Here is a 23,796-nt window from a genome sequence, read left to right as displayed (position 1 = left end):
TGCATCATGTTATAGGTATGCCTGTAATCATTAAGGACTGGGGAGCTTTTCAGGATAAAAAAAGAAATGGAATGGTGCTCAGCACAGGCAAAATCCTAGAGGAAAACACAGTTCAGTCTGCTTTCCACCAGACACAGGATAATAACCTAAAACACAAGACCAAATCTACACTGGAGTTGCTTACCATGAAGACAGTAAATGTTCCCGAGTGGCCAAGTTAGTTTTGACTTAAATCTACAGAAAGACCTGAAAATGGTTGTCTAGCAATGATCAACAACCAATGAGTTTGGAGAATTTTGAAAAGAATAATGGGCAAATGTTGCACAATGCTGGTGTGGAAAGCTCTTAGAGACTTACCCAGAAAGATTAACAGCTGAAATTGCTGCCAAAGGTTGCTACAAAGTATTGACTCAATGGTGTGAATACTTATGTAAATGAGATCTGTATTTCATTTTCAATACATTTGCAAAACATTCTAAAAACCTGTTTCACTTTGTCATTATGGGGTAGTGTGTAGATGGGTGAAAATATTTAACACAAAATGTGGAATACGTCAAGGGGTATGAATACTTTCTATAGGCACTGTAGCTGATAGGAACACTCACAAGAGCATGTTGTGCAATGATGCTTTTCGAGGGGAATCACTAAACCGCACATTCTCTAAAATAGCTTCCTAGTATTGATGAGGGAATGTGTGGGGCTGTAAGAAAAAAAAGGTGCAAAGACATTTTTTACAGGGTTATACAGTATTTCAGAAATACAGCAGGTTTACTAAAGGTTCGTTTTCCAACATTCTGCTCTTCAGGTGAAAGCGCTACTGTTCATTCCCATCCTATGTCAGTAAGGCAACCAGAAGAGAGCAATCAAACTAAGGCCACACACAAAGATAAAACAGCCTGCAACTAGATATTAGTTTCACAACGTCGAGTAGTAGGTAACTTGTGGTGTCCGTGGCGTGTGCAGCCATCCATGTTCTGAGGAAGAAAGGTTTGGAAGGCCAAGGGGGCAGGAGCAGTATGGGGACCAGTAACACCCAGTCAAAGTGACTACCCAGAGTGTCAGAATACAGTAGACCAACTTCACATAATCATGGTGGCTGGGCTTGCATCCAGAGGACACAGGCCAGGGTACTGCAGGCTCATTTTAGATCCAGGACCATGGAGGCCGGGTTCTCCAGGTAGTCCCTCCACAGGTTGGAGAACCGCGCCATGGTGGCCCCGTCAATGATCCGGTGGTCTGCCGACCAGCTGACGTTAATGATGTAAGCTTTCACCACCTCGTCCCTCGAGTTAAACCTTGGCAGGACCTGGAAGGGGCATAACCATGTCAGGAGATGATTATTCATAAAGCAATCCAGACTTCCATAACAATCAAATAAATATAATGCAACAAGTCCAGACAATGTCATGAGGCTCAGTCAGGCGTCTGTATCATGTTGGCACCTCCCAGTCAGCTGGCCACATGCCCACTGAGCTGAGAACTAGCACCAACACTCAGCTCCCATTATCAGCTGAGGTCCGTACCCCTGCGCCACTCATCATAGCCAGCATTGATAACATAATTGATCATGTTAAAGTAATATAAGATTCACAAACCTGGATCTTTCCAAGAGCGCCAATCGCCACCTCAGGAGGCAGAATCACTGGCTTTGCATAAGTGCCTCCAATCTGATTCAAGGGAATACACAAATACATGACATGTAAAGACTGAACAAGCGGCTTATGCAAGCATAGGTAACAAATAATGCAGCCGCTAGCTGTCAATTACTATTCAAGTTACATTACTAGATGGCTACTACAAAAGACCAACACTGCTTTTAATTATGAAAACGTCAACATTATCAATAACACAAGCTTTTAAAAAAATCTGTTAGACTCATCATCATCAGCATCACTTTTCAAGCTCATCTTCCCAGCCACTAGTTTCTCCCCCCCTTCCCACCCCCCTCCCCAGCTCACCGAGCCGATGTTGGAGAGGGTGAAGGTGCCTCCCGTGAGGTCGGCCGTGCCCAGCTGGCCCGTGGCGCCCAGGGTCTGCATGCGGTTGAGCTCCACTGCGATCTCAAACACACTCAGCAACTGCACATTCTTCACATTGGGCACCAGCAGGCCCTGGCTCGTGTCCATGGCCAGGCCAATATTGTGGGATGCCTGGTAGAGACAGAGACAAAGCAGCACAGCTCAGACCCAGCTTGGAATCTCAATCATGTCGAAGAAAGGATCTGAGAGAAATGTCATGTCGGTGTTCATATTAATGATTAATTATATTTCTATATCCAGCATTCTGCTCGTTGTGAGCAAGCACCCCATTTATTTGAATATTTGTATATACACACTACATGACCAAATGTACGTGGACACCTGCTCGTCGAACATCTCATTCCAAAATCATGGGCATTAATATGGAGTTGGTCCCCCTTTGCTGCTATAACAGCCTCCACTCTTCTGGGAAGGCTTTCCACTAGGATGTTGGAACATTGCTGCAGGGACTTGCTTCCATTCAGCCACAAGAGCATTAGTGAGGTCGGGCACTGATGTTGGGGCGATTAGGCCTGGCTCGCAGTCGGCGTTCAAATTAATCCCAAAGGTGTTCGATTGGGTTGAAGTCAGGACTCTGTGCAGGCCAGTCAAGTTCTTCCACACCGATCTTGACAAACCATTTCTGTATGGACCTCACTTTGTGCTTGGGGGCATTGTCATGCTGAAACAGGAAAGGGCCTTCCCCAAACTGTTGCCACAAAGTTGGAAGCACAGAATCGTCTAGAATGTCATTGTATGCTGTAGTGTTAAGATTTCCCTTCGGCCTAGCCCGAACCATGAAAAACAGCCCCAGACCATTATTCCTCCTCCACCAAACTTTATAGTTGGCACTATGCATTGGGGCAGGTAGCGTTCTCCTAGCATCCGCCAAACCAAGATTCGTCTGTCGGACTGCCAGTTGGTAAAGCGTGATGTATCATTCCAGAGAACGCGTTTCCACTGTTTGAGTCCAATGGCGGCGAGCTTTACACAACTGCAGCCGACGCTTGGCATGCACATGGAGATCTTAGGCTTGTGTGCGGCTGCTCGGCCATGGAAACCAATTTTATGAAGCTCCCGACGAACAGTTCTTGTACTGACGTTGCTTCCAGAGGCAGTTTGGAACTCGGTAGTGAGTGTTGCAACCGCGGACAGACAATTTTTACGCACTATAGCACTTGGCAGTCCCGTTCTGTGAGCTTGTGTGGCCTACCACTTCGCGGCTGAGCCGTTGTTGCTCCTAGACATTTCCACTTCACAATAACAGCACTTACAGTTGACCGGGACAGCTCTAGCAGGGCAGAAATTTGACGAACTAACTTGTTGGAAAGGTGGTATCCTATGACAGTGCCACGTTGAAAGTCACTGCGCTCTTCAGTAAGGCCATTCTACTGCCAATGTTTATCTATGGAGATTGCATGGCTGTGTGCTCGATTTTGTACACCTGTCAGCAATGGGTGTGGCTGAAATAGCTTATCCACTAATTTGAAGGGGTGTCCACATACTTTTGTATATATAGTGTATTTATGACATCAAGGACATCATCGTCTATAATAACGCTGCAATAACTAGATCTGTTGGACGGTGACCTAGGCTCTGGAGAAGACAAAACGTAACGTTATGACTATAACTACTGTTCCCTGAAAGAGGGAAACGAGGTACGACATACTAAATGGGGAGTGGCACTCTCGCTACTTCGGTTGAAGGATCTAAAATCACGCCTGACAAAGCCAATGAAATCCACGCCTTGCTGGAAGCCACGCCTTCCACAGGTGATAAGCGTGAGGCTCAGATTAATTCCTTCAACTAAATACCACTCTTCACCGAGCACAGGAAGGGGCGGTGCGGGGCCAAACAGGTGTTGTACCATGTTTCCCTCCTTCAGGGAATAGTAGGTATAGTCATAACGTTACTTTCCCTTTCAGTCAGTCAACTTCAGTACAACATATTATGGGGACCCCAACGGATACAAAATGAAAACGGCCCATGGCAAACCACCCAGACCTAACCCCGCAAGATGCGTCAGTCTGGGTATTGCGCACACAGCACGCTGCCTAGTGACTTTCCCCTGTCCCAGCTGGGTCGTTCCACCTCAAAGCACAAGAAAGGATTTCGACACCCCCCCATCTCAGATTGTTCTGAAATTGTCTGTTGTTTGAAACAGATAAGATTAGCATTCCTGCAACATTATTTTGCTGAAAAATAATTTTAAGCTAATTGATTGCACCCAAATTGGCCATTTTAATTTCTAGGATTCATATAACATTCAATAAATATAGTACTCAACATCCGATTTGGACAAAACCAACCAGGTTTTTAGCTAAAATATCCTAGTACTGGGTAAAGTTCATGATGCTGTTGACCTTTAACAAGGGCCCCAGGACCAGTGGAAGCAAAATAGCCCTATAACGTCAAAGATCCACCCCCATATTTTACAGTAGAGGTTATTTTCTGCTCATGCATTTTAATTTAAACGCCAAACCCACCACTTGTGTGCGTGGCCAAAGAGCTCTATTTTCATGTAATCTGACCAAAGCATCAGTTGCAACCCAAGTGCAAATGGCGTTTACATTTGTTGGATGACATGAAAATAGAGCTCTTTAGTTATCAAAATAAAAATCAGTTAATAGCAGGAACAGCACCATCTAGTGGTCAGAACCTGTAATATCAAGATGTAGGATGGGACATAAACCAAATTACATAGGAGGAAGAAACAATACTCCGAGCCGCAGCTCTTAACTACTTGTCAAACATAGAACTGATACGGTATACTCTGTTGGGGTGGGATCGGCGTGGGGGGGTGGGCTCTGTGGGTGGCTTTTTACAATGTCTTTGGATCCCTCATGTCCTACTCACTGTTAGAAAAAAAAGTTTGAATATTATGATTCCTATAAATAAAAAAATGACCAAATTGGGTGCAATCAATTTAGATTAAAATTATATTTCAACAAAATAATGTTGCAGCAATGCTAATCTTATCTGTTTCTAACTACAGGAACGATTTCAGAACAATCTGAAAGTACATGGAACGACCCAGCTGTAACCACACTGGGAGCAGTGATATCCAAGCGATAAAACCTCACAAAAGTGTTTGGTGATGCCCAACTCACCGCAGCACAAATATCTCCTACAGTCAACACTTTAAATAATGCCCAAAACGTTGCCAGACCCCTGGTGGAGTTGGCACGTACACCGCTAGGTAACCCTTCAGAGATTCAGATTGAGTGTTTAATAGTCATATGTACAGGGTGCAGGTGTGATTGCAGGGTACAGTGAAAAACTTAAGCTCAGAACTCCAACATGCAGGACTAAGTGAAATAAAAGATGAAAATGGTCATTAAAAAAACCCAAGAGGAATAGAACAATATACACATAACAACTGTAGCAATGATTAATAAATACATGTCCATTGGGATGGAGGCAGAGAAAATACTTGAGGGGTGGGTGGTACCAAGTGAATTTTATAAATAATAATACAATTTTATCGGAGCTTGAGGCACCCTCTGTCGGCGCCATCATAAGCTTGCTGCTACACGCCAGGGAGATAGCCAATCCAGTGGGAGAGACGCTGCTTAGAGAGCGTCCTGCCGCATGATTGATTAGCAAAACAGACAAAAAGCTGGTCACATAACCGGATATCCCGGGTCCGTTCAATGTACGTGCGTAAAGCTCGCACCGGACACAGGGCATGTAACCTCTGTTGCTTTTCAGAAAACAAAACGAGGCTGCGAACAATTGAAATAGCTCAAAAGATAAAAGACCTGTAGGACATAGCCATGACTTTCAGGGCGAAGACCGCATTTGGACGCAACTTCACAGAATCACCCAGGGCAAACTAAGTACAGGAAGGGTGTATGGATAACTTGGACATCCCCAACATGTTTAGCCGAGGCTAAAGCCACGAGAAAGTAGGTTTTATAGGAGAGGATCTTCAGATCCAGACTCCAGTGGTTCAAAAGGGGGCCTCACACAGAGCATCCAAAACCAAATCCCAAGTGGGCGCAAAAGGTTGAGAAACTGTAATCTAATCTATTTCCTAGGAATAAAGTTTTGAGCTGGCGAAAGACAGCTCCTTTTGGGGTTCATATGAACCACAGAGACTGTGTTGGATAATAGCCCTGCTTGCTCCATCGACTCCGCTACCAACCACCAATCGCCTACGGGCCCATAACCTGTATCACTAGACACCTCATTAGGGACTAGTGAGCTACAGACAGGAATCAGCAATGAATCCCAGTAATGTGCCACCTATGGGGAGGGGTGCTCCCTTGTGGAATTATCATATGGTTTGGTTTCAAATCTTCAAACCAAATGGAAGGTCCAGGTAGTCACAAAAATAGATGGGTGTTGGTTAAATGGTGTTTTTAATTAATGGAGCGAATTTGGAACAGCAGTTTTTTAACAGCGCGGTTGGAAAGGACGCGGAGCGCTGGGAATTCCGACCACTCAACTCAACTCACATACTCTGCTCCCACCCTGGGGAGATTCAGATATTCCATGTTGTTCAAGGGGTGAGGGATACAAAGAGGGACATTAAACATGGAAAGCTTCCAACACACGTTATGCATCCGTGAGACGGCATGAAGCCCACCTCCCTTATGGGCACAGAAGGCTCTGGAAATGGCTAATGTAGTACCCCGTTTGTTTGCTGTAACAAAACCTAGGGGCACTGTCGTCACAAATGTTTTTGTGGAGCGGCACACTGGTCGCTCAGACCGGTGCTAAGGCCCCTCTCTCCGGGGTTACACGAACTAGCTGTTCGGGGGCTGCTTCCTCGTCGGAGAAGCATGCAAGCCCCGCTTTCTCCAACTCCAGGAATTGAAAATAGGAATGGGGCAGGGTTTCCGTTAGCCAGTAAATGCTGGCTTTTGGCAAAAAATAAATGAATGAAAAGTCGATAAATTTAAAACTGTTGCCAGCCAAATTGTCAAGGATAAGAAAATAAATCCATTGCTAAATAATACTTTTTATTTATTGACGGAAATACCAGTCATTGTGCTCCAACTTCAAAGTCAAATATACTTCATAGGCTAATAAATCTTCAAACTTGCTGGAAATTAGTCGGGTGTGTGTTTCTATTTTTACTCACGAAAAAGACGCCTTTTGTCAAACTCCAAGCGGGCTTTCCTGTGCCTTTTACTGAGGAGTGGCTTCCGTCTGGCCACTCTACCATAAAGGCCTCATTGGTGGGTTGCTGCAGAGATGGTTGTCCTTCTGGAAGGTTCTCCCATCTCCACAGAGGAACTCTGAAGCTCTGTCAGAGAGTGACCATCAGGTTCTTGGTCACCTCCCTGACCATGGCCCTTCTCCCCTGGATGGCCAGCTCTAGGAAGAGTCTTAGTGGTTCAAAACTTCCATTTAAGAATGATGGAGGCCACTTGTGTCTTGGGGACCTTCAATGCTGCAGAAGTTGTTTAGTACCCTTCCCCAGATCTCTGCCTCGACAAAATCCTGTCTCGGAGCTCTACGGACAATTCCTTCGACCTCATGGCTTGGTTTTTGCTCTGACATGCACTGTCAACTGTGGGACCTTATATAGACAGGTGTGTGCTTTCCAAATCATGTCCAATCAATTGAATTTACCACAGGTGGACTCCAAACAAGTTGTAGAAACATCTCAACGATGATCAATGGAAACAGGATGCACCTGAGCTCAATTTCGAATCTCATTGCAAAGAATCTGAATACTTATGTAAATAAGGTATCTGTTTTGTATTTTAAATATATTTGCAAACATTTATATAAACCTGTTTTCGCTTTGTCATTATGGGGTATTGTGTGTAGATTGATGAGGAAAAACACTTATTTAATCAATTTTAGAAAAAGGCTGTAACATAACAAAATGTGGAAAAAGTCAATGGGTCTGAATACTTTCTGAATGCACTGTAGCTACAACCAGGCCTACCCTGAGAACAATCTTGGTTTCCACTAACCCGATTCTGTACACAGAGCAGGGGACAGACCTGATTTTTAAAATGGATTCAATTCAGATTTGACGTCACTGGCCTACACGCAATATCCCATAATGGCAATGTGGAATTATGTTTTAAAAATGTAAAATGAAAAGCTGAAATGTCTTGAGACAATAAGTATTCAACCCCTTTGGCAAGCCTAAATAAGTTCAGGAGTAAAAATGTGCTTAACAAGTCACAATAAGTTGCATGTGCAATAAGTGTTTAACATGATTTTAAAATTACTACCCCACACATATAATTATCTTTAAGGTCCCTCAAATCGAGCAGTGAATTTCAAACAGATTCAACGAAAGACCAGGGAGGTTTTCCAATGCCTCACAAAGAAGGGCACCTATTGGCAGATTTAAAAAATTTATATAAAAAAATTAACTACATTTAATATCCCTTTGAGTATGGTGAAGGTATATACACTTTGGATGGTGTATCAATACACCCAGTCACTACATAGATACAGGAGTCCTTCCTAACTCAGTTGCCGGAGAGGAAGGAAACCTCTCACCATGAGGCCAATGGTGACTTTAAAAACAGTTACAGAGTTTAATGGCTGTGACAACCACATTGATATTTTCTACTTACCCAGATGGAAAGAGAAAGGGGATACCTAGTCAGTTGCACAACTGAATGCATTCAAAATGTGTCTTCCGCATTTAACCAAACCCCTCGGAATCAGAGAGGTGCACAGGGCTGCCTTAATCGACGTCATCGGCAGCCGGGGAGCAGTTCTTGTGGGGGTTAATTGCCTTGCTCAAAGGCTGAACGGCAGACTTTTCCACCTTGTCGGCTCGGGGATTCCAACAAGCAACCTTTTGGTCGAATGAACTCATGATATTGACATGTGCAATTGTGGATGTCTGCCCTTGCATCTGAGGTAAAGTGACTGGCTACAACTGGAGCGAGGAAGGGGGGGGGGGAATTACCATTTACTTTAGTTTTTTATTAAGTAAACTATATTAGGCCTCCCGAACTTGACTCTAGAACATCACTCCCATTCCTGCCGGAGTCCTGTTCCCGTGTCAACCTCTAACTTATACAAAGACAACAAATGTGAGTATCTCTATTCATTTGGGCATGGTCACGAACCCAAACACCGGCTTAGCCTTAGTCATCTAGGTCACATTTTTTGCCATCTTACTCATTGCTATTGCCAGGCCAAGCAATCCTGACTAATAACTAATTGTTTGTGACTAGGAAACTATGAGAACCATATAAACTCAAGCACACAACTTCCAGGGGTGAGCACGCTCTACCACTAAGGGACAGTTTAGTTGGCGCAACTTAAGACAGTCTCGTATTCCAATTTGTTTTAGTTGCGTGAATCGTTCCTGTTCACACTGAGGTGAAGAACAGAATAATTGATGGAATGAATTCTAGCCTCATGCTTAGCACCTGTGGAAGGCGGGGCTTCCAGCGAGGCAAGGATTTCATTGGCTTTCTCAGGCGTGATTTTAGAGCCTTCAACCAAAGTCGAGAGAGTGCGACTTGTGAGAGAAATGTACATGTAACATGTTTACCTGCTTCATTTAATAGTTAACAAATAGTAAGACATTTCTGTTCTACTAATGCTATGTTTTTGTAATGGGATGGTTTCTACTCCAGCTCCCTGCAGCTAGTCTAGGCGTGTGGCCAAGGACATGGGTTTTACCTGATATAGGGGTATCTGGAGCTGACGATTTATGAATGGTTTGGTGATAAAACCTACAGCATGCATTCCATAGAATGAGTTGGTGTTTGTGTAATGTAAGGTACCAGGGAGAGATGGCTCGGGTATGGATAATGATGAGAGGAACCTTGTCAAACTCTGGTTTCTGTACAATAAGAACAGTCTTCACAGCAAATGCTATCTGGCTGGGGGATACTCATTTCTCATATATCAAGTCTCACCTTTTGACCCATTCCACACATCTGCTGTTTGTTATGTAGAATAGGAGGGGGTATCGTGCTATAAAATATATTTGTATTCTTTGTATGTCAGAGCTCTCGGCCCAACACTCAAGAGTGTTGGTTCGACCAGCCTCATTATTGCAATAATTAATCAATATTAAATAAAGATGATTGTTTGAAAAAATGACAAAGTCTCTCTCACTTCATTAGAATTTCAACCAGACTCCCCATAGTATATTGTACTGAAGTTGACTGAAAGGGAACCAATGTCTCCCCAACACCATCTCCTCTTCCCTGCCTTACCTTGTAGATGATGTTCTGAACAGCCTCGTCCACTGAGGCGTTGAGGATGGGGAAATGGAGAAGGCCCAGAGAAGCAGCCTGCTCAAACAGAGAAGATCATTATTATCATCTTCATCCTCATGATCCAAACGACAGCAAGCAGACCATTTAGCCAAATCCTCTGGCATAGTCCTTCTGGTATGACATTCAATGATTCTTTCATGACACCCCTGTAATAGTGAAGTTGCTGTGCAGGGCGTTATGTCACTTCAGTCACATAACACAAGCCGCTACCTCCGAATACATGATCTGACATGAGCTTATAAAGCTGACGTTTCAATGTCATAACGAACACGTCTTACTAAGTGTTACCCCATGCATTTTCGCAATAGTGTCACTTTTTGACACTAAAAATGTAACCTCACAACTTCATATTATATCATGTCAGGGGTCAAAGGTCACCTTGATGAAGAAGGGCATGTAGCTGAGCTTGACCCCGCGAGCCTCTGACAGGTCCTTCAGCTCCTTGCGCAGCTGCACCAGCCTCGTCAAATCCACTTCATCTTTATAACCAAAGTGGGGGATCTTCAAAGCTGCAGTCATGGTCTTCACCATTGCCTTGTGGAAACCTGGTCATTCAGAGGAATACATTGGAAAAAAGTGATATGTTTTGATGAAGCCAGTACCATATTGCTAAGTTAACACCTGTCCGGTCAGGTCACTTTAGACTGGTGCAAACAAAGCCAGAAGGAAGTTGTTTGGAACCTAGACTGAACCTAGATGGGGCAAAATAAATACAGTGACTAGCTTTTTGAAACCCCTTCCAAACATCACAACTACTCTAATTATAATAGACTATATTTAACCTGTCTAGCTAATACTATGGGTTATTCTCTGAATCAGAAATGTATCCCAGAAAGCAAAAATGTATTGGAACCATTAACCATCTCTGTAAAGCTCCCTCTACCTTTCAAGGGCTCAGTGCTGTCCTTGCCCGTGAATACGGGCCTGGAGATGACAGGGAGCGGGACACTTGGTGGGGGCTTCGCCTTGGGCATGGAGGCCGAGGAGGAGGCGGATGCTGCGGGAGGGGGTGGCTGGATCTCATGGAATGGGGTTGGGGGTAAGATGGCCCCTGTCTGTTTGGCCAGGAAGTTGAGGATGTCCTCTTTAAGGATCCGTCCATCTCTCCCGGTTCCGACCACTTCACTCAGCTTGATCTAAGGAGGAATGGAAAGTAGGCGGCAAAGAGATAAATAGTATTGAGATAAATAGACTGAATCCTCACAAAAGCCTGCACACCCAGTAGTTGGCCGCTCCAGGTTTAAAAGGGGCGGTGCTAAATCTTGTGCTATAGTGCCATCTTGCAGTGAATGCACGCTTGCATGCGTATGTGTCTGTCTTTTAATAACAACTCACAGTGTTCTCCATGGCTAAACGACGGACTGCAGGTGTGGCCTGGGTCTTGTGTCCCTTGATTTGCTGGTGTGTGTGCTCATCGTTTGACATCGCCGGGGTCTCCACAACATCCTCCTCATGGGCCACCTCTGAAAGATCGACCAAAGTCACTATCCCCACCTTCCAACAGAAGTCAATGTTGTTTTTGAACTTAAAATATATTTTGTAGTGTTCCCAATTAAAAAAAAATATAATATATATATATATATATATATATATATATATATATATATATATATATATATATATATATATATATATATATATACACACATATACATACACACACACACACACACACACAGTGAGGGAAAAAAGTATTTGATCCCCTGCTGATTTTGTACGTTTGTCCACTGACAAAGAAATGATCAGTCTATAATTTTAATGGTAAGTTTATTTGAACAGTGAGAGACAGAATAACAACAGAAAAATCCAGAAAAACGCATGTCAAAAAAGTTATAAATTGATTTGCATTTTAATGAGGGAAATAAGTATTTGACCCCTCTGCAAAACATGACTTAGTACTTGGTGGCAAAACCCTTGTTGGCAATCACAGAGGTCAGACGTTTCTTGTAGTTGGCCACCAGGTTTGCACACATCTCAGGAGGGATTTTGTTCCACTCCTCTTTGCAGATCTTCTCCAAGTCATTAAGGTTTCGAGGCTGACGTTTGGCAACTCGGACCTTCAGCTCCCTCCACAGATTTTCTATGGGATTAAGGTCTGGAGACTGGCTAGGCCACTCCAGGACCTTAATGTGCCTCTTCTTGAGCCACTCCTTTGTTGCCTTGGCCGTGTGTTTTGGGTCATTGTCATGCTGGAATACCCATCCACAACCCATTTTCAATGCCCTGGCTGAGGGAAGGAGGTTCTCACCCAAGATTTGACGGTACATGGCCCCGTCCATCGTCCCTTTGATGCGGTGAAGTTGTCCTGTCCCCTTAGCAGAAAAACACCCCCAAAGCATAATGTTTCCACCTCCATGTTTGACGGTGGGGATGGTGTTCTTGGGGTCATAGGCAGCATTCCTCCTCCTCCAAACATGGCGAGTTGAGTTGATGCCAAAGAGCTCGATTTTGGTCTCATCTGACCACAACACTTTCACCCAGTTCTCCTCTGAATCATTCAGATGTTCATTGGCAAACTTCAGACGGGCCTGTATATGTGCTTTCTTGAGCAGGGGGACCTTGCAGGCACTGCAGGATTTCAGTCCTTCACGGCGTAGTGTGTTACCAATTGTTTTCTCGGTGACTATGGTTCCAGCTGCCTTGAGATCATTGACAAGATCCTCCCGTGTAGTTCTGGGCTGATTCCTCACCGTTCTCATGATCATTGCAACTCCACCAGGTGAGATCTTGCATGGAGCCCCAGGCCGAGGGAGATTGACAGTTCTTTTGTGTTTCTTCCATTTGCGAATAATCGCACCAACTGTTGTCACCTTCTCACCAAGCTGCTTGGCGATGGTCTTGTAGCCCATTCCAGCCTTGTGTAGGTCTACAATCTTGTCCCTGACATCCTTGGAGAGCTCTTTGGTCTTGGCCATGGTGGAGAGTTTGGAATCTGATTGATTGATTGCTTCTGTGGACAGGTGTCTTTTATACAGGTAACAAACTGAGATAAAAAAAAGTATTTAGTCAGCCACCAATTGTGCTCCTAATCTCAGCTCGTTACCTGTATAAAAGACACCTGGGAGCCAGAAATCTTTCTGATTGAGAGGGGTCAAATACTTATTTCCCTAATTAAAATGCAAATCAATTTATAACATTTTTGACATGCGTTTTTCTGGATTTTTTTGTTGTTATTCTGTCTCTCACTGTTCAAATAAACCTACCATTAAAATTATAGACTGATCATTTCTTTGTCAGTGGGCAAACGTACAAAATCAGCAGGGGATCAAATACTTTTTTCCCCTCACTGTGTGTATGTATATATATATATATATATATATATAAACGTGACCCAGGTAATATAAACTGTCAAGGAACTGGCTTCAAGGTTTCTAGTTCCATCGTTCTAAACATTAGATACATAAAAAGTTGGGAGATTCCCATTACTCCATTGTTGGTGCCTTGGCGACACACCTACCCGGACCGGGCTCTGTCTCGATATCCACCAGGGGTGTGCCCACTAAGGCTATGGCATCAACCTCATAGTAGAGCTTTTTAATGACACCGTCATAGCGACTTGTGATGGTGACAGATGCCTTGTCACTCTGTACCTCACAGATGCTGTCAAACTGGGATACTTTGTCTCCTTCCTTCACATACCTATGGGAACAGAAAGACACAACCTTAAAATATCTCTCTTGGAGTAGCTATGCTTAGTAATCATTGAACTTGTGTGGCCTCTAGTGGCAACTATTTTATAAAACCTAATTAATATACCGGTTCGCACGTTGGTGTACCATATTTTGAAAACATACCATTCCTTCACCGTCACCTCCATGATGCCCTCGCCAATATCTGAGAGTTTGAACGGCAGAATTGGTCCTGATGTGACTACAGAAAGCAAATGATCATTAAAAACTAAAACATCCATTCTTTAACCTATAACTTCCACATAGCCTTTCGTGCATGTAAGATTGTTTATTTTATTTGATTATTTATTTATCTACGGTCTGTACTTAGTGTACACTGTCAGCAGTAGCATCTTCCTCACTCCACATCCCTGTGTGCCGATTCCAAAGCCTACTTACCATAACTGGTGCGGAAAAACCTAGAGCTGCACAGCTGAGGGGTGAAGACAGTGTGGGGATGGAGGGTGTAGTCTGGTCGGCCAGTTTGGACCCTGGAACAGCAACGCTTGTACCGATGTGCCAAGAGCTGCGATGATAAACAAGAAATAGATCCATGTCACGATGAGTCATTAGATGGGGTCGCGTTTCAAGACTAGGCTTGGGTACTGGATACTTCTATACTGTTTCAGCATCTAAAGTTATACAGTGCCTTCGGAAAGTATTCAGACCCCTTGACTTGTCCCACATTTTGTTACGTTACAGCCTTATACTAAAATGTATTAAATTGTTTTTTCCCCCCTCATCAATCTACACATACCCCATAATGACAAAGCAAAAACAGGTTTTTAGACTTTTTTGCTAATTTATAAAAGTAAATCAACTGAAATATATCATTTACATAACTATTCAGATCCTTTACGCAGTACTTAGCACCTAGCGATTACAGCATCGAGTCTTCTTGGGTATGACGCTACAAGCTTGGCACACCTGTATTTGGGGAGTTTCTCCCATTCTTCTCTGCAGATCCTCTCAAGCTGGATTGGAGTCAGGTTGGATGGGAAGCGTTGCTGCACAGCTGTTTTCATGTCTCCCCAGAGATGTTCGATTGGGTTCAAGTCCGGGCTCTGGCTGGGCCACTCAAGGACATTCAGAGACTTGTCCCGAAGCCACTCCTGCGTTGTCCAGTTGGAAGGTGAACCGTCAACCCAGTCTGAGGTCCTGAGTGCTCTGGAGAAGGTTTTCATCAAGGATCTCTCTGTACTTTGCTCCGTTTATCTTTCCCTCGATCCTGACTAGTCTCCCAGTCCCTGCTGCTGAAAAACATCCTCACAGTATGATGCTGCCACCACCATGCTTCACCGTAGGGTTGGTGCCAGGTTTCCTCCAGACGTGACAATTGGCATTCAGGCCAAAGAGTTCATAAAGGCCTGATTGGTGGAGTGCTGCAGATATGGTTGTCCTTCTGGAAGTTTCTTCCATCTCCACAGAGGAACTCTAGAGCTCTGTCAGAGTGACCATCAGGTTCTTGGTCACCTCCCTGACCAAGGCCCTTCTCTCCCGACTGCTCAGTTTGGCCGGGCGGCCAGCTCTATGAAGAGTCTTGGTGGTTCCAAACATCTTCCATTTCAGAATGATGTAGGCCACTGTGTTCTTGGGGACCTTCAACGCTGCAGAAATGTTTTGGTAACCTTCCCCAAATCTGTGCCGCCACACAATCCTGTCTCGGAGCGCTACGGACAATTCCTTCGACCTCATGGCTTGGTTTTTGCTCTGACATGCACTGTCAACTGTGGGACCTTTATATAGACAGGTGTGTGCCTTTCCAAATCATGTCCAATCAATTGAATTTACCACAGGTGGACTCCAATGAAGTTGTAGAAACATCTCAAGGATGATCAATGGAAACTGGATGCACCTGAGCTCAATTTGGAGTCTCATAGCAAAGGGGCTGAATACTTATGTAAATAAGGTTTCTGTTTTTTATTTTTAATAAATTTGCAAAAATTTCTAAAAACCTGTTTTCGCTTTGTCGTTATGGGGTAGGGTGTAGATTGCTGATGATAATTTTTTCTTCATCCATTTTAGAATAAGGCTGTTACGTAACAAACTGTGGAAAAAGTCAAGGGGTCTGAATACTTTCCGAAGGCACTGTAGCTAGCATGACTTCGTAGCTATGAAGTGTTGACTAGCTGCACAACAAGTTTAAATGTATCTAAACAACCTAATGTGACAATCAACAAGGTGAAATCGTCATTGACCAGGTTGTTGTAACCAGGTGAATCTCATGAAACTGGCACTTGACAAAATGAAATTACACAAATAAATAAATATACAAATAAATAAACAAATATGTATATTTTTCACACACACAGTATCAGTCAGAAGTTTGGACACACCTGCTCATTCAAGGGTTTTTCTTTATTTTTTACTATTTTCTACATTGTAGAATAATATTGAAGACATCATTACTATGAAATAACACATATGGAATCATGTAGTAACCAAAAGTGTTAAACTAATCAAAATATATTTTAGATTTGAGATTCTTCAAAGTAGCCACCCTTTGCCTTGATGACAGCTTTGCACACTCATGGCATTCTATCAACCAGCTTCATGAGGTAGTCACCTGGAATGCATTTCAATTAACAAGTGTGCCTTGTTCAAAGTTAATTTGTGGAATTTATTTCCTTCTTAATGCGTTTGAGCCAATCAGTTATGTTGTGACAAGGTAGGGGTGGTATACAGAAGATAGCCCTATTTGGTAAAAGACCAAGTCCATATTTTGGCAAGAACAGCTCAAATAAGCGAAGAGAAACGACAGTCCATCATTACTTTAAGACATGAATGTCAGTAAATCCGTAAAATGTCAAGAACTTTTAAAGTTTCTTCAAGTGCAGTCGCAAAAGCGCTATGATGAAACTGCCTCATGAGGACTGCCACAGGAAAGAAAGACCCAGAGTTACCTCTACTGCAGAGAATAAGTTCATTAGAGTTCAAGTCACAGACACATCTCAACATCAACTGTTCAGAGGAGACTGCGTGAATCAGGCCTTCATGGTCTAATTGCTGCAAAGAAACCACTACTAAAGGACACCAATAATAAGAAGAGACTTGCTTGGGCCAAGAAACACGAGCAATGGACATTAGACCGGTGGAAATATGTCCTTTGGTCTGGAGTCCATATTTGAGATTTTTGGTTCCAACCGCCGTGTCTTTGTGAGACGCAGAGTAGGTGAACGGATGATCTCCGCATGTGTGGTTCCCACCGTGAAGCATGGAGGAGGTGGTGTGATGGTGCTTTGCTGGTGACACTGTCAGTGATTTATTTAGAATTCAAGGCACACTTAACCAGCATGGCTACCACAGCATTCTGCAGCAATACGCCATCCCATCTGGTTTGTGCTTAATGGGACTATCATTTGTTTTTCAACAGGACCCAACACACCTCCAGGCTGTGTGAGGGCCATTTGCCAAAGAAGGAGAGTGATGAGTGCTGCATCAGATGACCTGGCCTCCACAATCACCCGACCTCAACCCAATTGAGATGGTTTGGGATGAGTTGGACGGCAGCGTGAAGGAAAAGCAGCCAACAAGTGCTCAGCATATGTGGGAAATCCTTCAAGACTGCTGGAAAAGCATTCCTCATGAAGCTTGTTGAGAGAATGCCAAGAGTGTGCAAAGCGGTCATCAAGGCAAAGGGTGGCTACTTTGAAGAACCTGAAATATAAAATATTTTGATTTGTTTAACACTTTTTTGTTTACTACATGATTCCATGTGTGTTATTTCATAGTTGATGTCTTCACTATTATTCTAAAATGTAGAAAATAGTAAAAATAAAGAAAAACCCTTGAATGAGTAGGTGTGTCCAAACTTTTGACTGGTACTGTGTATATACACACACACTTTCCACCATAATGCCTCTTGGATCACCAAGATTAGGATCTGTATTTATCTATTTCATAATTATTTATCAGATATTATGCATTTTACCACAATTTCCACAACAGTTTTCGAAGTCCCAAAAAGTAAAACAATATTCTAATTTATTTTTATTGTATTACATTGCTCACCTAATTAAATGGGCAGAGTTAAACATGCTGGCGGTGCTTTCACTCTAGTGGTGGCATGAGACGGGGTCTACAACCCACACAAGTGGCTCAGGTAGTGCAGCTCATCCAGAATGGCACATCAATGCGAGCTGTGGCAAGAAGGTTTGCTGTGTCTGTCAGCGTAGTGTCCAGAGCATGGAGGCGCTACCAGGAGACAGGCCAGTACATCAGGAGACGTGGAGGAGGCCGTAGGAGGGCAACAACCCAGCAGCAGGACCGCTACCTCCGCCTTTGTGCAAGGAGGAGCAGGAGGAGCACTGCCAGAGCCCTGCAAAATGACCTCCAGCAGGCCACAAATGTGCATGTGTCTGCTCAAACGGTCAGAAACAGACTCCATGAGGGTGGTATGAGGGCCCGACGTCCACAGGTGGGGGTTGTGCTTACAGCCCAACACCGTGCAGGACGTTTGGCATTTGCCAGAGAACACCAAGATTGGCAAATTAGCCACTGGCGCCCTGTGCTCTTCACAGATGAAAGCAGGTTCACACTGAGCACATGTGACAGAGTCTGGAGACGCCGTGGAGAACGTTCTGCTGCCTGCAACATCCTCCAGCATGACCGGTTTGGCGGTGGGTCAGTCATGGTGTGGGGTGGCATTTCTTTGGGGGGCCGCACAGCCCTCCATGTGCTCACCAGAGGTAGCCTGACTACCATTAGGTACTGAGATGAGATCCTCAGACCCCTTGTGAGACCATATGCTGGTGCGGTTGGCCCTGGGTTCCTACTAATGCAAGACAATGCTAGACCTCATGTGGCTGGAGTGTGTCAGCAGTTCCTGCAAGAGGAAGGCATTGACGCTATGGACTGGCCCGCCCGTTCCCCAGACCTGAATGCAATTGAGCACATCATGTCTCGCTCCATCCACCAACGCCACGTTGCACCACAGACTGTCCAGGAGTTGGCGGATGCTTTAGTCCAGGTCTGGGAGGAGATCCCTCAGGAGACCATCCGCCACCTCATCAGGAGCATGCCCAGGCGTTGTAGGGAGGTCATACAGGCACGTGGAGGCCACGCACACTACTGAGCCTCATTTTGACTTGTTTTAAGGACATTACATCAAAGTTGGATCCGCCTGTAGTGTGGTTTTCCACTTTAATTTTGAGGGTGACTCCAAATCCAGACCTCCATGGGTTGATACATTTGATTTCCATTGATAATATTTGTGTGATTTTGTTGTTAGCACATTCAACTATGTAAAGAAAAAAGTATTTAATAAGATTATTTCATTCATTCAGATCTAGGATGTGTTGTTTAAGTGTTCCCTTTATTTTTTTGAGCAGTGTATATACAATGGGGGAAAAAAGTATTTAGTCAGCCACCAATTGTGCAAGTTCTCACACTTAAAAATGACCTGTAACTTTGACAGCTCTTTGGTCTTGGCCATAGTGAAGTTTGGAGTGTGACTGTTTGAGGTTGTGGACAGGTGTCTTTTATACTGATAACAAGTTCAAACAGGTGCCATTAATACAGGTAACGAGTGGAGGACAGAGGAGCCTCTTAAAGAAGAAGTTACAGGTCTGTGAGAGCCAGAAATCTTGCTTGTTTGTAGGTGACCAAATACTTATTTTCCACCATAATTTGCAAATAAATTCATTAAAAATCCTACAATGTGATTTTCTGGATTTTCTCATTTTGTCTGTCATAGTTGACGTGTACCTATGATGAAAATTACAGGCCTCTCTCATCTTTTTAAGTGGGAGAACTTGCACAATTGGTGGCTGACTAAATACTTTTTTTTATCTCAGCTTGTTACCTGTATAAAAGACACCTGTCCACAGAAGCAATCTATCAATCAGATTCCAAACTCTCCACCATGGCCAAGACCAAAGAGCTCTCCAAGGATGTCAGGGACAAGATTGTAGACCTACACAAGGCTGGAATGGGCTACAAGACCATCGCCAAGCAGCTTGGTGAGAAGGTGACAACAGTTGGTGCGATTATTCGCAAATGGAAGAAACACAAAAGAACTGTCAATCTCCCTCGGCCTGGGGCTCCATGCAAGATCTCACCTGGTGGAGTTGCAATGATCATGAGAACGGTGAGGAATCAGCCCAGAACTACACGGGAGGATCTTGTCAATGATCTCAAGACAGCTGGGACCATAGTCACCAACAAAACAATTGGTAACACACTACGCCATGAAGGACTGAAATCCTGCAGCGCCCGCAAGGTCCCCCTGCTCAAGAAAGCACATACACAGGGCCGTCTGAAGTTTGCCAATGAACATCTGAATGATTCAGAGGAGAACTGGGTGAAAGTGTTGTGGTCAGATGAGACCAACATGGATCTCTTTGGCATCAACTCAACTCGCCGTGTTTGGAGGAGGAGGAATGCTGCCTATGACCCCAAGAACACCATCCCCACCGTCAAACATGGAGGTGGAAACATTATGCTTTGGGGGTGTTTTTCTGCTAAGGGGACAGGACAACTTCACCGCATCAAAGGGACGATGGACGGGGCCATGTACCGTCAAATCTAGGGTGAGAACCTCCTTCCCTCAGCCAGGGCATTGAAAATGGGTCGTGGATAGGTATTCCAGCAAGACAATGACCCAAAACATACGGCCAAGGCAACAAAGGAGTGGCTCAAGAATAAGCACATTAAGGTCCTGGAGTGGCCTAGCCAGTCTCCAGACCTTAATCCCATAGAAAATCTGTGGAGGGAGCTGAAGGTTCGAGTTGCCAAACGTCAGGCTCGAAACCTTAATGACTTGGAGAAGATCTGCAAAGAGGAGTGGGACAAAATCCCTCCTGAGATGTGTGCAAACCTGGTGGCCAACTACAAGAAACGTCTGACCTCTGTGATTGCCAACAAGGGTTTTGCCACCAAGTACTAAGTCATGTTTTGCAGAGAGGTCAAATACAATTTATAACATTTTTGACATGCGTTTTTCTGGATTTTTTTGTTGTTATTCTGTCTCTCACTGTTCAAATAAACCTACCATTAAAATTATAGACTGATCATGTCTTTGTCAGTGGGCAAACGTACAAAATCAGCAGGGGATCAAATACTTTTTTCCCTCACTGTATATATATATATATATATATTATTTTGAAAGGTAACCGCCACACCTAAACTTTATTTTGAAAGTATACCTACGCACCGCTTATTGTTGCTGACTTTACACAACGTTACCGCTACACACAGGCGTGTGTGCGCTACACTGCTTTTGCTGCTGACTTTACACGTTCAGCGCGTCCGCAGTGATGAAATGGCTAACTACGTTCGGACTCAGAGGGTTTTCGCGCTGCACACACTCACTGACCAATAGAATAACGTTCTTGCCCCACACACACACACTGATCCAATAAAAATGTCATTCTGCAACATTGTTTTGTTTTAAATGTGACACGTCCAATCAGATAATACAGATCTTCTGACAGCTAGCTTGATTGACAGCTAACAATGCAGATGTGTTCTGCCGGCATTGCACATGTGGATAGTTAGCTGTCATTTAACTTATGTAGGCTAGCTGTCAGAGTAAAATCAGGGACAACTTTTTAAAATGTGCAGCTCCCTCTTCATCTACTGCTGCTTCCAATGTCAACAAGGCAGACAACCCTGTCCCTGTCAAGAAGAGAAAATACAACCCCCGACTTCAAATATGGTTTTACATATATAGAAGACAGGCAGAGTGAGTGTAGACCGCAGTGGGTCCTATGCAATGAGCTGTTAGCTAATGAGAGCATGAAACCCTCCTAAATGAAAAGGCATCTGGACACCAAGCATCCAAGCCACAAAGATAAGACAGCTGACATTAAAAAAAAGAAATGTTAATATCTGGAGGCCTCACAAGATTCATTGAAGAACGTATGCAGGTTACAAGAAAAGGCACTTTGCGCATCATACCTTGTGGCCCAGCGCATTAATTAAGTGCAAAAAAGCCCACACCAACACAGAGGATCTCATACTCATTGCTGCGAATGATATGTGCAATGAAATCTTGGGAAAGTCAGTCGCCAACAAACTTAAAACCATACCCCTGTCGTTTGATCGCGGACTGAGCATGCGCTTCCCGGAAATGACACTGCCAAAGTTCTGGTGCAGCGTTGTGGGAGAGTATCCTGCTCGCGCCTGTCATGCAATCAGAATCATGCTACTGTTCAGCACTACCTATCTGTGTGAAAGTGGCTTCTCTGCTATGGCCGTGCTGAAAACTAAAAGCAGAAACAAACTGGACAGCCAGCATGACCTCCGAGTTTCCCTATCAACAATCACCCCAGACTTCAATAAACTTATCAAACTGAAGAAACACCCCCAGTTTTCCCACTGATAGGCCACACACACACACACACAATACATAAACAGGTAAATTAGTTATTGTTCAGTATGTTAATTATTATTGTTAATAATTCTGACATTCATATTACATTTTATTGAACTGGTTAAAAACATACACCTTCCAAAAACCTTAAGGTTGTGAAACTATTCACATGGTTATTGTTGATTACGAAATCTTAATTATTGTTGTTTTTTCTATTTTAAACACTGGTATGTGTTACTGTTCATTAACATTATTGGACTGGTTTTGATGTCATGTTCTGAGTCTGATAATTTATTACACCAAACTCCTGAACTGGTGGTTTTGTCAGACAGCAGCTCTATAGAGATGAGATGACTTGGAATGAAATAATCAAGTCATCAAATAAAACAAATGTAATATACACAACTGAAATATTTTATTAAAAGTAAAGTAATGTGAATAACTGATGGGCAGTCACTACCATCATGTGACTTTTATTAATCGTTTTATTCTGTGTTGTTACATCATTCAAGAAACGTCAATAATCACTTACGAAAAGGTTTTCGAATATACTGATATGCCCCTTATCTTTCATTTCAATGAGAAAGAATCTTTGAAATTACAAAGATACACTTACTGTAGCAGTTTTGCACAGATCCATACGCTGTGTATGCCTCCAGTTGACGAACTACACTTCCTCCCCAGTGAAATTTACACATAGCTGTTCGGAGAACGCTAAATAGCACAGGTGGCCGCCTGTCTTCCGTAAACAAGCGTGGGAACGCTATCACAAACCCTGACCCTATAAAAAGGTGTCGTAATTTAACCTTTTGATTTTAGAAAAGTATGTATCGCTGATATGAAAAATAGGTAACTTGTTTCCAAAACCGTACCGCAAGCGATGCATTTTAACGTTCAGAACGAGCGTGAAGCCCTTAACAAAATATCCACCGACCAGAAGATACAGGACTATCGTCAACAGGAGCTAAAATGTAGTTACAGTAGTCTATGAATTAGGTAGGGATGACATCGTATTGCCATTCAATTTCAATTCTTTGACACACACACCGCGTCAACAATTTGAGTCAAATAAACAGTTGACAGACTATCTGGGTAGTAGTAACCAACAGAGAGCACTTTTTCATAAATACAAAACAATTACGAAAAATTGTCCATTTCAATCCCACTGCACTAAAATTAACTAGCTAGCTTGTTTGCTAGTCAGGCTAGCAGCTGCATGGGAAACGTCTAGATTGATGTACAGTGGCAGTATTTCTACATGTACGATCCTTGTGCATCATCAACTATTTCGCAACGCTTTCACGTCGGGATACACATTTGGTAAAACTCAAATAAACCTACCAAACGTCTCATAAATTGGAATGAGCCTCTGGTTACTGCCGCCATCTTTGTCTGTCTTCGTCCGTATCCAACGCACGCCCCTTTCAATGGCCAATCAGAGATCAGTCACTATAGAGATTTTGCAGCGTTCATGAGCTAGTCGGAACAAGGAAACACGTGCCGTGTTCAACCAGTTAGTAAGTCAGAAATATCCGAGTTCCGACTGGTTTGTAAACGCGGCATAAATCCACTAT

General features: G+C 43.5%; 1 protein-coding gene and 1 non-coding gene across 2 annotated transcripts; both read right to left on the bottom strand.

Annotated features, from left to right (window-relative positions):
* Positions 1–511: 511 nt before the first annotated feature.
* Positions 512–23,642, bottom strand: dbt (dihydrolipoamide branched chain transacylase E2). The gene is made up of 11 exons (XM_041839842.2): positions 23,564–23,642; positions 14,308–14,434; positions 14,035–14,110; positions 13,698–13,879; positions 11,576–11,703; positions 11,124–11,376; positions 10,619–10,785; positions 10,178–10,255; positions 1,959–2,150; positions 1,596–1,667; positions 512–1,306 (listed from the first exon to the last, which is right to left on the bottom strand). The coding sequence occupies exons 1-11, from the start codon at positions 23,606–23,608 to the stop codon at positions 1,139–1,141; spliced, it is 1,488 nt and encodes a 495-aa protein (XP_041695776.1). The 5' UTR covers positions 23,609–23,642; the 3' UTR covers positions 512–1,138.
* On the bottom strand, positions 1,409–1,547 carry LOC121534392. Its single transcript, XR_005994623.1, has one exon. It is a non-coding gene; the product is annotated as a small nucleolar RNA SNORD94 (small nucleolar RNA).
* Positions 23,643–23,796: the final 154 nt, after the last annotated feature.

The sequence above is a fragment of the Coregonus clupeaformis genome, chromosome 20 (genome assembly GCF_020615455.1).
Source record: "Coregonus clupeaformis isolate EN_2021a chromosome 20, ASM2061545v1, whole genome shotgun sequence".
In the NCBI taxonomy this organism is placed as follows: Eukaryota; Metazoa; Chordata; class Actinopteri; order Salmoniformes; family Salmonidae; genus Coregonus; species Coregonus clupeaformis.
This window is presented reverse-complemented; position numbering and strand designations above follow the sequence as displayed.

Excerpts from the sequence above, each read along its gene's own strand:
- dbt (XM_041839842.2), bottom strand. The coding sequence starts at position 23,608 with ATGGCGGCAGTAACCAGAGGCTCATTCCAATTTATGAGACGTTTG. Across the intron at positions 13,880-14,034 it reads GAGGTGACGGTGAAGGAATG|GTATGTGAAGGAAGGAGACA; the intron begins GTATGTTTTCAA and ends CTGTTCCCATAG. Across the intron at positions 1,307-1,595 it reads GCGCTCTTGGAAAGATCCAG|GTCCTGCCAAGGTTTAACTC; the intron begins GTTTGTGAATCT and ends TGCCCCTTCCAG.